Source organism: Gracilinanus agilis, chromosome X, assembly GCF_016433145.1.
Source record: "Gracilinanus agilis isolate LMUSP501 chromosome X, AgileGrace, whole genome shotgun sequence".
NCBI classification, from domain to species: Eukaryota; Metazoa; Chordata; class Mammalia; order Didelphimorphia; family Didelphidae; genus Gracilinanus; species Gracilinanus agilis.
In genome coordinates this window covers 5393163-5406071 of record NC_058136.1, presented here as the reverse complement: position 1 = coordinate 5406071, position 12909 = coordinate 5393163, and the positions used below count along the sequence as shown (strand labels likewise).

Below are 12909 nucleotides of genomic sequence, written 5' to 3'. Positions count from 1 at the left end.
TAGACTCCAAGAACTTGCCATATATTGTTAAATGTTATGGGACTGTGATTAATGCTTCTGTCTAATTCCAGGAGAAGGGAACAGATGAGCCATTAATAATGCTAAGAAAAGCACAAGGTCATGGAGACCGACTGACCAATCCAATGGGATTGCCGAGAACATCTGCACAGTGCCAAGGAGCACAAGGTTAAAGATCATACATATACAGGTGGGATTGAGGTACTCCCACGCCAACACTGAGGACTTGAACTCAGTGTAAGAATCAAAGCTGTGACGCTTAACATATGTTAAGATGTAGGACTCTCCAAACTACACTGCCAGTCAGGTACTGCAGGTTGGCCATCATCTGGCTCACCCATATATTCCTGAGAGTGAAAGGAATGACAGACACTTCCCTTGCATATAAATCTGGTCCTTTTTTCTCTCTTATAGAATGGCAACTTCCTGTAGTCTTAGCTGCAAATGGGTAAGTGCAGTATTACTGCATTGTATCCTACAGACTAGTAGGATGGAAATTATAATTGATTAGACCCTAATACAAGGGCCTGTTATAATTTTATTTTGTTTCCTTCAAATAATTTTTATGTACATAACTTTTGATATTTTGATTTTAATGCCTTTCTTTTTCAAAAGCTTCAATTTTCTTCTATTTGATTTTTATATTTTTTTCTTTCTTCTTTTTCTTTTGAATTGACTCATACAACCCAATGACTCAACTTTATATATTGAGCTGATCTGGGTATTTCTTTCTAAATACCCACGTCAGGGGGGATTGTATTTTTATAAAATCCAAGATTAATCGTATTTTTATTATATCCAAGATTTAATTTTTGGTTTTGTTTGAGAAAAATTCTCAGGGAAAGAAAACTTGCTGATTCCTTAATCCAGAGAATGAACTGTTTGCAGAGAGATGCCTGAAGAACCTACATTTAATCAAGAGATCCAGAATGAACTTTGGGTTGCAATTGATTGAACTGATGGGGTTTGTTGCATCAACTTTGGGTACTAATGAATGGACTGATGGGTTTTGAACAGCTACTTTAATTGTACATGATATGCCAATAGGGGACTGCCCCCAATTGGTTTCTTGTCAACGCGCTTAGCAAAACATTGGTTTTGCTTTCTCTCTTTTCCATTTCCCTCTTATCTCTAACTATTGTAGTTAGAAGGACCTTTGTGGTAGAAGATGTTTGTGTAACATGATCACTTGGGGTGACTAGGCACCCAATATGATCATCAGGGGGGATTGTGTAAATAGAATTAGCTGGAGCCCATTAATAGTCAAAAAATCCACTCAACCTAGGCGTGCTAATGATGTCACTCTCACCTCCCTTAGTGGGGAGGGGAGACGAGTTACCCACACGTGACAATAAGTAACAAATCAAGAATAAGGGACTGCCCTTTGGGCAGTCCAAATCAATGTAGAAACTGCCATTTGTCCATTTGAATGAGAGGTAGACCACAGGAAGTGATGAAAGACACGATCTCTTTAAGTAAGTTAGTGAACTTCCTGTGGGGGCAGTTGCCATCTCGAACTGGGAGCAGAAGCATCTCCAGAGACCACAGACAGCTTACACTCTATATTGTCACGTGGGTAAGTTAGGCTGACTTCCTTGGCCTAGATGGGCCGCTTCCAAACTCTGCCTATCTGGCTGTTGGGCCTTGTGGCTTATAGCTTCATTTATTAAGCTTTATAACCTTCTTCTCTCTCCTGGACTAGCCTCTCCCTTTCTCTTTATTCCTACTTTTTACCTGCCAGATTATAAATAAACTCTTCAACCCGATGCTGACTTGGGTCTGATTTAATTACGGAATCAACCTGAATTGTTGATTCCTGGCGGCCACACATTTTAATATATATCTATAAATACCTAAATTTTCTTTCTTACAAGGGGCAGCTGGATGGCTCAGAAGATAGAGAGCCAGGCCTGGAGATGGGAAGCTAGGTTCAAATTTGACTTCATATACTTCTTAGCTACATGGCCCTGGGTGAGTCACTTAACCCCCACTGCCTAGCCCTTATCACTTTTCTGCCTAGGAATGATTCTAAGATGGAAGGTGAGGGTTAAAAAAAGTGCAGGGCTCCATCACCAAAAGGCCTTTCTGAGTAGGAATTCCAGGCCTGGGTAGGGGCCCAGGAAGGGCTGATTTGGGATGATGGGAGGCAGCACCTCATATACCCCGCAGGTACTGCCTCTTCCTCTTCCTCTTTCTCCCAGGGCCCACCCTGAGCAGCTGTAGTGAACTAGCTGCCTTCCTCCCCCTGGCTTCCGGAGAGGCTGCCAAAAGCATGCGCATGCCTACTTGGAGCCTAGGCTCTCAAGCAGAAGCAGTTGGGGAGGGGCTAAGAGGTAGACAAAGAGAAGCAAGGCCCAGGGTTACTGTCAGGACTGCTGGGAGGATTTCTAGCCGGGTTTGCTTTTACCTGGGCCTGCTCTCCTCCCTTTTTGAGGCCAGTTAAAGATCCCAGCTGGAAACAGAGCCAGCCTCAGGCAGGGGACAAGATGGAGGGAATCCGAGTGTTCCAAGAGATACAGCGGACAGTAACTGCTTCATAAATGAGATGCAAAGTCAGCTGAAACCAGGCTTCTAAGGGCAATCCCTTCCCCTCCTTAGCTGCTAGTAGCCCAGGGGCTCTGGGGTCTGGACACACCCTGAAAAACCAGTCTGGAAGCATTGGCAGCATTGGCCCTAGCCTGGAACAGGATCAGAATTCCAGGACACTCTACAGAGAGACCATCTAGTCCAACTCTCCATTTAACAGAAGAATAAACTGAGGCCCACAGAGGGAAGGTCACACTTAGAATTAGAGAGCTAGAGCTAGAAAGGCTCAGAGATGCACTAGTCCAATCCCCTTATTTTACAGAGAAGAAAACTGAAGGGAAGGGAAGGGACTTGTTCGAGGTTACATCTAGGATCCTAGATCCAGAGCTAGAAAGGATCTCAGAAACCAGTTAGTTCAATCCTTTCATTTTACAGAGAGGGAAACTGAGGCCCAAGGAGGGGAAGGGACTAGCTCAAGGCTACACTTAGAATCACAGAGCCAGAACTAGAAGGGCCCTCAGTGGCCTTCTAGTCTAATTCCCTCATTTTATAGAGGAAGAAACTGAGGCCTGGGGAGGAGAAGGGACTAGCTCAAGGTTATGCAGGTAGTAAGTAGCAGAGCTGGGTCTTGAACTTGAGCCTCTGATTCCAAATGCAGGCACATTCCATTGAACCACTCTTTTTAGAGCTAAAATATTCATGTGGAGTCCACAAGGCACTTAAGCTTTCAGGGCTTTTCACACTGCTGGGAGAGACCTGAGAGAACACTTGGGCCAGACGGGTCCTTTTACAGCTGAGGAAACCAAGGTCCAGAAAAGCCAAGGTCCCCCAGGTGGCAAGCAAAGGAACCAGGGTCTTCCTGCATCTGACTCTGGGGTCCTGTCATTTCCACCTCCAAATAGGCTGGGTGATGCTGGCAATCTGGCCCTCACTGAATTTGTAATAAATGCTTGTGGCTCCTCGGAACCTGAGTAAAGGGCCCGACCCAAGTGGAGATCTTTCTAGAAAATCCCACTCACTGACTCCTTCTGCATTGACATGAGCACCATCTTGTGGCCCAAATGAGCAATGTTTCCCCTAAATTTAAAAAGCAGGTTGAGATACTCCCTTCCCTGCCGGGTTTCCTGGATTTAGAATGGGAAGGGGTCTCTGATGCTGTCTAATGCAAGCCTGGGGCTGTTCAGGAAAGGAAACTAAGGCCCAGGAAAGCCAGATGACTTTGCCTTAAGCTGGTCTAGTAGGTCTTCTCTATACAACAATCCATCTCTTGTATTGTTTAGTCATTCTTCAGTTGTGTCTGACTCTCTGGGCCCCCTGTTTGGGGCTTTCTTGGCAAAGATGCTGGACTGCTTTGCCATTTTCCTTCTCTGGCTCATTTTATAGATGAGGAACCTGAGGGAAACAGGATCACACAGCTAGAAATTATCTGATCACACATTTGAGCTTGGAAAAAGACATTTGACTCCAGACCTGGTCCTGTATCTATCCACTGAGTCACCCTGCAGGGATTCTCATCATCTCACCCTTGGGGGAAGTCACCAGTTTCCTTCCTTCTGCACAAGGCCTGTTCTCCCTCCTAAAGTAATTTCCCATTACTCCAAAATAACCTTCTGCCGACTTACTTGGCTATCCATTGTATCTGCTTGGTGAAATGTGGGTCCTTGAAAACAGGACATTGTCATTATCATTGACTTGTTGGCATATTTTAACTAAACACTTTGGAATATGGGAAAAAAGAAACCCTTTCCTGAGGCCACACAGATAGCAAAGGCTGCAAATTAATTTACCTATTCAGTGCCATACCTCTCAAACTACCAAGAAACTATTTTACAGAATTAGAAAAAAACTATAACAAAGTTCACCTGGAAGAACAAGAGATCAAGAATATCAAGAGAAGGGGGCAGCTGGGTAGCTCAGTGGATTGAGAGCCAGGCCTAGAGATGGGAGGTCCTGGGTTCAAATCTGGTCTCAGACACTTCCTAGCTATGTGACCCTGGACAAGTCACTTGACCCCATTGCCTAGCCCTTACCACTCTTCTGCCTATTGGCTCCAAGACAGAAGGTGAGGGTTTTAAAAAAAAAGAATATCAAGAGAAATAATGAAAAAAAAATGTGAAGGAAGGGAGCCTAGCAGTACCAGATATTAAACTATACTATAAAGCAGTGGCCATCAAAACGGTATGGTACTGGCTAAGAGACAGAAGGGAGGATCAGTGGAATAGACTTGGGGCAAGTGACATCATCAAGACAGTGTATGATAAACCCAAAGAGCCCAACTTTTGGGACATGAATCCACTATTTGACAAAAAGTGCTGGGAAATTTGGAAAACAATATGGGAGAGATTAGGTCTAGATCAACATCTCACACCCAACACCAAGATAAATTCAGAATGGGTGAATGACTTGAATATAAAGAGGGAAACTATAAACAAGTTAAGTGAACACAGAATAGTATACTTGTCAGATCTCTGGGAAAGGAAAGATTTGAAAACCAGGCAAGAGTCAGATAGCAAGAGTTAGAGCCTAGGCCTGCCTCCAGGCTATGAGCTGCTCTACAAACACTAGCTAGCATTAGACCCATTAACCATTAAGGATAAGGCCTTGGCTCTCGTTCTCAGAATATTCCACTGTCTGTTGGTACAGGCAACCTTTCTATTTATTATAACGAAAACAATGTTCTAGACTGGGATTTCCTCCTACTGAGACAGGCTGGCACATCCTCTACAATTTCTGGTCTCAGGTACCAGGCCCTGCAAAAACCAGATTAAAATGGAACTGGGCAACACGGAACAACAGAAATCAAAATACAATAGAACAGAGCTGATGTTCAGATGTGGCCCACAGGGTTCCTTATGCAGGTGAATTGATTTTGATTGCATTGTTTTTCTTTGTACAAAACCTTTTTAATTTAATATAATCAAAATTATTTATTTTACATTTTGTAATTTTCTCTAACTCTTGTTTGGTTTTAAAATCTTTCCTTTCCCAGAGATCTGACAAGTATACTATTCTGTGTTCACCTCAGTGACTGATTCTTAATAAGGCATCTCAGTAGAGTAGATAAAGAGGTGGCCTGGCCTGGCAGGACAGCTGGATGGCTCAGGGGATAGAGTGTCAGGCCTGGAGATGGAGGATCCTGGTTCAAATTTAGCCTTAGCCCTTAGACATTTCCTGGGCAAGGCACTTAGCCCCACTGCTCTTCTGACTTGAAACCAATACCTAGTGTCCATTTTAAGACAAAAGATAAGGGTTTAAAAAAAGAGCCAGCCTACCAGTCAGACACATTGATGTGTGACCCTGTGCCAGTCCCCTAACATCTTGGGGCCTAGGCCAGTGATGTGGCCCGCAAATAAAAATGCAATTCACCTGCATAAGGTCTAATTACTCAAATATACAAGGAGTTAAATCAATTGTATAAAAAATCAAGCCATTCCCCAATTAATAAATGGGTAAGAGACATGAATAGGCAATTTTCAGATAAAGAAATAAAAAGTATCAATAAGCACATGAGAAAGTGTTCTAAATTTCTAATAATTAAAGAAATGCAAATCAAAACAACTCTGAGGTACCACATCACGCCTAGCAGAATAGCTAAAATGATAGCAGGGGAGAGTAATGAATGTTGGAGAGGATGTGGCAAAACTGGGACATTAATGCATTGCTGGTGGAGTTGTGAACTGATCCAACGATTCTGGATGGCAATTTGGAACTATGCCCAAAGAGCAATAAAAGAATGCCTGCCCTTTGACCCAGCCATACCATTGTTGGGTTTGTACCCCAAAGAGATCATAGATAAACAGACTTGTATGAAAATATTTATAGCTGCGCTTTTTGTGGTGGCAAAAAACTGGAAAATGAGGGTATGTCCTTCAATTGGGGAATGGCTGAACAAATTGTGGTATATGCGGGTGATGGAATACTATTGTGCTAAAAGGAATAATAAACTGGAGGAATTCCATGTGAAATGGAAAGATCTCCAGGAACTGATGCAGAGTGAAAGGAGCAGAGCCAGAAGAACATTGTATACAGAGACCAATACACTGTGGTACAATTGAATGTAATGGACTTCTGTACTAGCAGCAATGCAATGACCCAGGACAATTCTGAGGGATTTATGGAAAGGAACACTACCCACGTTCAGAGGAAGAACTACAGGAGTGGAAACACAGAAGAAAAGCAACTGCTTGGACACTTGGATTAATGAGGACATGATTGGGGATGTAGACCTGAAAAGACCACACCCATGTAACTATCAATAATGTATAAATAAGTCTTAACTGACCACACATAATAGAACCAGTGGAAATGCAAATTGGTTACAGCAGAGTGGGGCGGAGGGTTGAGGGGGTGAAGGGGAAAGTAAAAACATGACTTATGTAACCATGGAAAATTTTTCTAAAAATAAAAAATTATTTAAAAATAAAAAAGAAGTTATTGGCTTCCTCTGCCCAATTCTAATTTTTAATAAATTTTTCGGTGAGTTTTTGGATTTCTTTTTCCAATTGGTTGATCTTTCCTTTTTGTTTCTATTTTTTCAATTTATTTTTTCTATTTTATGTATACTTTATATCTCAATTTCTATATTTATTTTTCCTAATTCTCTAATTTATATTTATGTGTTATATCTCTTTATTTATATATCTATGTATATTGATCTATATTAAATTTTCCTCAATTTCTCTCATTTGGTTTTTAGTCTTTTTTATGCTTTTCCAAGAACTCTTTTTGGGCTCATTTCCATTTTCCTTTAAAATTTTAGAAATTAATGGTTTAATTTGTCTTCTGAATTTAATTTTATTTCCACAGAAGCTCTCTGTGTTTGGCTTCTTTCTGTTTTGAATACCCATTTTAAAATTTTTAGCTACCTATTTTTTAATTACGAAATTTTATGTAAGTGTCAGATTCTTTTCCCTATGTTACAGGATTAATGTCTCAGGATTTATTTTACTGCTGTTGTTCTAATTTTCTGAGCTCTTTGGGCATTTTTGATCTCTTGTTCCTTTTAATTTCTATATTACAGGGTCTACAGCAATACTATCACTTTCAATCCTCTTAATCCTGTAGTTTCTCCAAAGGCTATATTTTTTTACCTCTCTATCCTGGAGCTACAAACATGGGATAATGTCTCAGGCTTTAGTTTTTTATTGTTGACTAGCCTTAATAGTTATTTTTTCCCATAATTTAAAANCCTAGCCCTTACCACTCTTCTGCCTTGGAGCCAATCCACAGTATTGACTCCAAGATGGAAGGCGAGGGTTTTAAAAAAAAGAGTCAGTCACTGGGTTCATATCGTTCCTACTCATATTTGAGGACACCATATTCTTGGGATAGTGTAATTCTCCCCTGAGCATGAATAAACTAGAGTGAGGAAATTTAAAGCACTATTATAATCCAGTTACTTATCCTACTTTTGTCTTTGTTTTGTTTATATTCTTCTTTTTTTTTTTTTAAACCCTTACCTTCCGTCTTGGAGCCAGAGAGTGGTAAGGGTAGGCAATGGGGGCCAAGTGACTTGCCCAGGGCCTTATAGCTGGGAAGTGTCTGAGGTCAGATTTGAACCCAGGACCTCCCGTCTCTAGGCCTGGTTCTTAATCCACTGAGCTACCCAGTTGCCCCCTTTGTTTATATTCTTTAGAAACAGTTCCTCCAGGAGTGAGGAAATAATAATACTGTTGAATCGTTTTTTAGTCATGTCTGACGCTTCCTTCTCTAGCTCATTTTATAGATGAGGAAACTAAGGCAGAGCTAAGTGACTTGTCCAGGGGCACAGAGCTGGTAAGTGTCTGAGGCAAAATTTGAACTCAGGTCCTCCTGATTCCAGGCCTAGTGCTCTCTCCACTGTGCCACCCAGCTACCCCCTTACTGTTATTATGACAGCAAGGTGGCACAGTGGAGAGAGTACCAGGCCTAAAATCAGGAGGACTCATCTTTCTCAGTTCAAATCTGGCCTCAGATACTTACTAGGTGTGCAACCCTGGGCAAGTCACTTCACCCTATTTGCCTTAGTTTCCTCATCTGTAAAATGAACTGGAGAAGGAAATGGCAAACAACAACAGCTAACATTTATATGACTGCTTAAGGTTTACAAAGCATTTTACAAATATTCTCATTTCATCCTCATAACTCTGTGAGTTAAGTGTTGTTATTATCCTCATCTTATAGATGAGTAAACTGAGGCAAACAGAGGCTAAGTGACTTGCCCAAAGTCAACATAGCTATTAAATGTCTTGAGGCAGGATTTGAACTCAGACCTTCCTAATTACAAGTTCTGTACTCTACCTACTGTCCTCTCTAGCAACTAGTACTTCTTTATTTCAATTATAGTAAAATGTTTCTAAATAATAACATAGGGAATGTTAAGACTTACTCTTTGGGAGAATGACTAAATTGAAGCACAGGGAATAGAAGGGACTTATCCAAGGTCTCATAGGTAGGAAGTTGCAGAGCTGGGATTCAAACTCAGGTCCTGATTTCAAATGTAGCCCTTTTTCTATTGTACTCTTGGGTACAGGCTGATAACAGACTCTATGTTTGTTGTCTAAGGACTAGCCTAGATACATGGGGAGGGAGGTTCACCACCAGAAAGTTGATCACAGTCTGCTGAATTTTGGGGGCCACAGTAACTTGTGAAGGTTATATGCGAAGGCGATGAGGTAATTAGAGCAGGCAACTGGGGCAATCATTTTGAGGGTAGCCAGTGGATAGAGTTTCAGGCCTGGAGTCAGGAAGACTCATCTTTCTGAGTTCAAATCTGGCTTCAGACAATTCTTTGCTCTGAGACCCCAGGGCATGTTACTCCACCCTGTTTGCCTTTCCCCATCTGTAAAATGAACTGGAAAAGAAAACAGCGAACCACTCCAGTATTTTTGCCAAGAAAACCCCCAACAGTGTTATAAAATGTGGCCCCAGATGCTTCTTTTCTTAGTTGTGTGACCTTGGGCAAGTTACTTTATCCTCCTTGCTTCAATTTCCTCTATAAAATGAACTGGAGAAGGAAATGGCAAGCCATTCCAGTATCTTTGCCAAGAAAAGCCCAAAAGGGGCCATGAAGAGCTGGACACAATTGAACTGTATTATGAAGGGATACTTCTTCTCCAGATGGTGGCAGCAGTAACAAAGCACTGGGTTTCCAATGGCTTCTCCTGCTTCAGCAGCTCAGAAACCTCATGTTATCCAAAGGCACAATTCTTCCCATCACCTGGTGGCTTTCCAGCAAATGCTGAAGTAGGCCAGGGAGGAGACAAATGACTACCCATAGTTCAGCCAGGCAGACATATCTGATCTCTGCCAGCATCTTTTACCCTTGGCCCATGACTCGACTGAGAACCCTTCCTACCGGCCTATTGCTCACAGGGCTGGAGTTCTTAACCCTCTGATGGCAAACGCCATGACACGTGTGTCAGCACTGGCACATGTAGCCATTTTCGATGACACGCAGCCACATGTGGCCTCATACAGAGAAGTATGTTATTTAAACTATAAATATCACGAAATTATGGCTTTTTTCTCGAAGTGACGCACCACCCGAGTTATGCTCGACTTTTTGGCGAATTTTGACACACCGAGCTCAAAAGATTGCCTGTCACTGTCTTAACCTCTCTTTGTGACTTGGACTCCTTTGGTAGAGCCCTTCTCAGAATTACGTTTTTAAAGGCATCCAATAAAAAATGTTGAATGACAGGAAATATAGACTACGGATGAGTAGACAGTGGCAATCATGTTTTGTCTAGCAGCGGGCCCAAAAACGACAATCATTTTGAAGTTGTGATGAGAGGAAATGGTATTTCAAGATCTCTGCCACAACAATAGTGTAATAGGACAACATCAATGATTTCTATTGGGGACAGCCACCATTGCTACTGATACTTCCGGGGTCATGTGACTCCATCCACATCAGAAGGAAACACTCAATTTCAGTTTGAGATGAATAAAGATGAAGATGTCATTGTTCTCCCATCCAAGTTGAGAGAGCCCCGAGATCTAGCTGAGGACACCAGAGGAAAAAACCTTTTGGTGGAGAGAATGAGTCAAAAATGGAAGGGGGACCTCCCTAGAAAAGCAACCCATTTGGAAAGCTTTGGCTACTTTGGAATCACTTGGCTCAACACTTCTTTCTCCTGGAAACCTGAATGGAAGAGCCAGCATCTGTAGGGGGTTGGAATCTGGGTCCTAAGTCTGCCCAAAGAGACATCTCCCTCTACCCCTTTACCTGCATCTTCCTCTTTACTGTATCAAAAGGGTAGGAGATTGTCTGGGTGACCCCAGCGGCGAGGCAGCTGTTGGCAAAGTTCTGGAGTGGGGAAAACCGATCTCGAGGCCCTTTCCAGATGCGATTCAGGTTCACGTAAACTAGGAAAGAGCCAGCAGAGAATGGCAGAGCACCTAGATGGCAAGGTCAGGGAGAGAGGCAGGTGAGCTCAGGGACAAACAATAACCAGCTTCAAGACAAAATCCTGCTTAGGGGAAGCCAGGTAGAGGAGCAATGCTCTGGGGCAGGGTGGGGTAGGATTCATATTAGACCCCTGAAAACTCCATTGGGAAGCAACTAATCTAGTCTAGCTAAGAGGGGGTAAGAAAGGAGGAAGAGTCCGTCACATGTGAGGTTCACCACTCCTTCAAATGAGGAAATGGACATATGCTTCCGCAATGGGCCAGAGGATTTGAAGTTTTGGGCACTAGAACGGAAATTCATCTGATGACAAATCTAAGGCTAGAAGGGACTTCAGGTGTCCAGGCCAATCTGCTCACTTTACATGGGGGAAACTGAGGCCCCAGAGGTGAATAATTTACTAACAGCTACTATTTCTATGAGACTTTAAGATTTGCCAAGTGCCTTATTTGGTCCTCACAACAATCCTCTAAGGTAAGTGCTATTATTAGTTCCATTTTGCATATAAGGAAACTGAGGTTGAAAGATCTGTCCATTGTCTCAGAGCTAGTTAATGTGAGGCAGGATTTGAATTATGGTCTCCTTGTCTCTAGGAAGGCAGCTAGTTGGCTCAGTGGATAGAGCACAGAACTCGGAATAAGGAAGACTTGAGTTCAAATGAAGCCCAAGACACTTACTAGTTGTATGATTCCAGGCAAGTCATTTAACTTTGGCTTGCCTTAATCCAATGGAGAAGGAAATGGCAAATCATTCCAGTAACTTTGCCAAGAAACCTCCATGGACTGTATTGGTGTGTTATGGTCCATGGAGTCACAAAAGAGGTTGATATGACTGAATGAACAACAACTCCTTAACTCGAAGTCCAGTGCTCCATCCACTACCACCAACTTGCCACATGGGATGCTAGATTGAGAAGGAACCTTAGAGGCCATCTAGCCCACCCCCCTCACTTTACAGGCCTCAGGAAGTGACTTGTTTGAGGTCACACAAGTAGCAAGCATCAGAGGTTGAATTTGAACCCAGGTCCTCTGACTCTAGAGTCAGAGTTTTTTCCCCCCACTGTCTCATGATAGCTCCTCAACATCATGGAAAGACGGAGCTAAATTTTTTATAGTTTATGGGAAACTGAGACCTAGGGAAGGGAAATAGCCTGCCCAAGGTCACATGACTGATGTGTGGTAGATCCAGGGCTAGAACCCAATTCTAGGATTATTTCCTCTCTAGAATCCTCTCTCCTGGTGAACCTTCTGCTGCTTACCTATAATGGTGAGAGAGACTCCTCGGTAAAGGGCTAGAAAGCCTTCCTGGTGATAAATACTATAGAAGGCATGTACGATCCCTGTGTAAGATGGTTTCAGCAGATTCTGCACGATCAGCCGAGTTTTGATGACATCCGTTGGGTAGGTCACAATAGTAGCGACCATGCCGGCAAGACTTCCAGCCATGATTGCACTCCCTTGGGAAACATAACCCAGATCATCCATGAAGAGCAGTAGGAACCTATGAAGGAAGGAAAAACAATAGCTAGCAGACACCTCCACTTTGTGAAACTCATCTTGGCATTGGAGAAGACTTTGAAAAGTTAAAAGCTGGGATTAAGAACACCGTACTGATGAATCTAAGCTGAAGAGCTGGAAGGGACCTCAGAAGCCATCTAGTTCAACCTCCTCATTTTACAAAGGTGGAAACTAAAGTCCAGGGACTGGAAGAGACTTACTCAAGATCACACATGGGATCCTAAATCTAGAGCTTGAAGGGACCTTGGAGGCCATAAAGTCCAACTCCCTTCACTTTCCAGATGAGGAAACTGAGGCCCAGGGAGGGAAAGGGACTTACCCAAGAGTACGCTAATTACTATAACAATAATAATAGTCTACCACCAAATAGTAGCATGGAAATGACTCTGAATTCATGAAAGTTATGAAAGCAGAGGGCAAGACCTGTCCATTTCTGCCAAGCTAGGAAGGCTTTGAGTA

At 42.6% G+C, this 12909-nt stretch overlaps 1 protein-coding gene across 1 annotated transcript in view; it reads right to left on the bottom strand.

Moving 5' to 3' along the window:
- SLC25A43 (solute carrier family 25 member 43) overlaps nucleotides 1–12664 on the bottom strand; it is a 32620-nt gene extending 19956 nt beyond the window's left edge. Inside the window, exons 1-3 of the mRNA XM_044682658.1 lie at nucleotides 12651–12664; nucleotides 12192–12433; nucleotides 10754–10926 (exon numbers count right to left, since the gene is read on the bottom strand). Coding sequence (XP_044538593.1) covers nucleotides 10754–10926; nucleotides 12192–12433; nucleotides 12651–12664 — 429 coding nt within the window. The remainder of the gene's footprint in view (nucleotides 1–10753; nucleotides 10927–12191; nucleotides 12434–12650) is intronic.
- Between the last annotated feature and the right edge of the window lie 245 nt (nucleotides 12665–12909).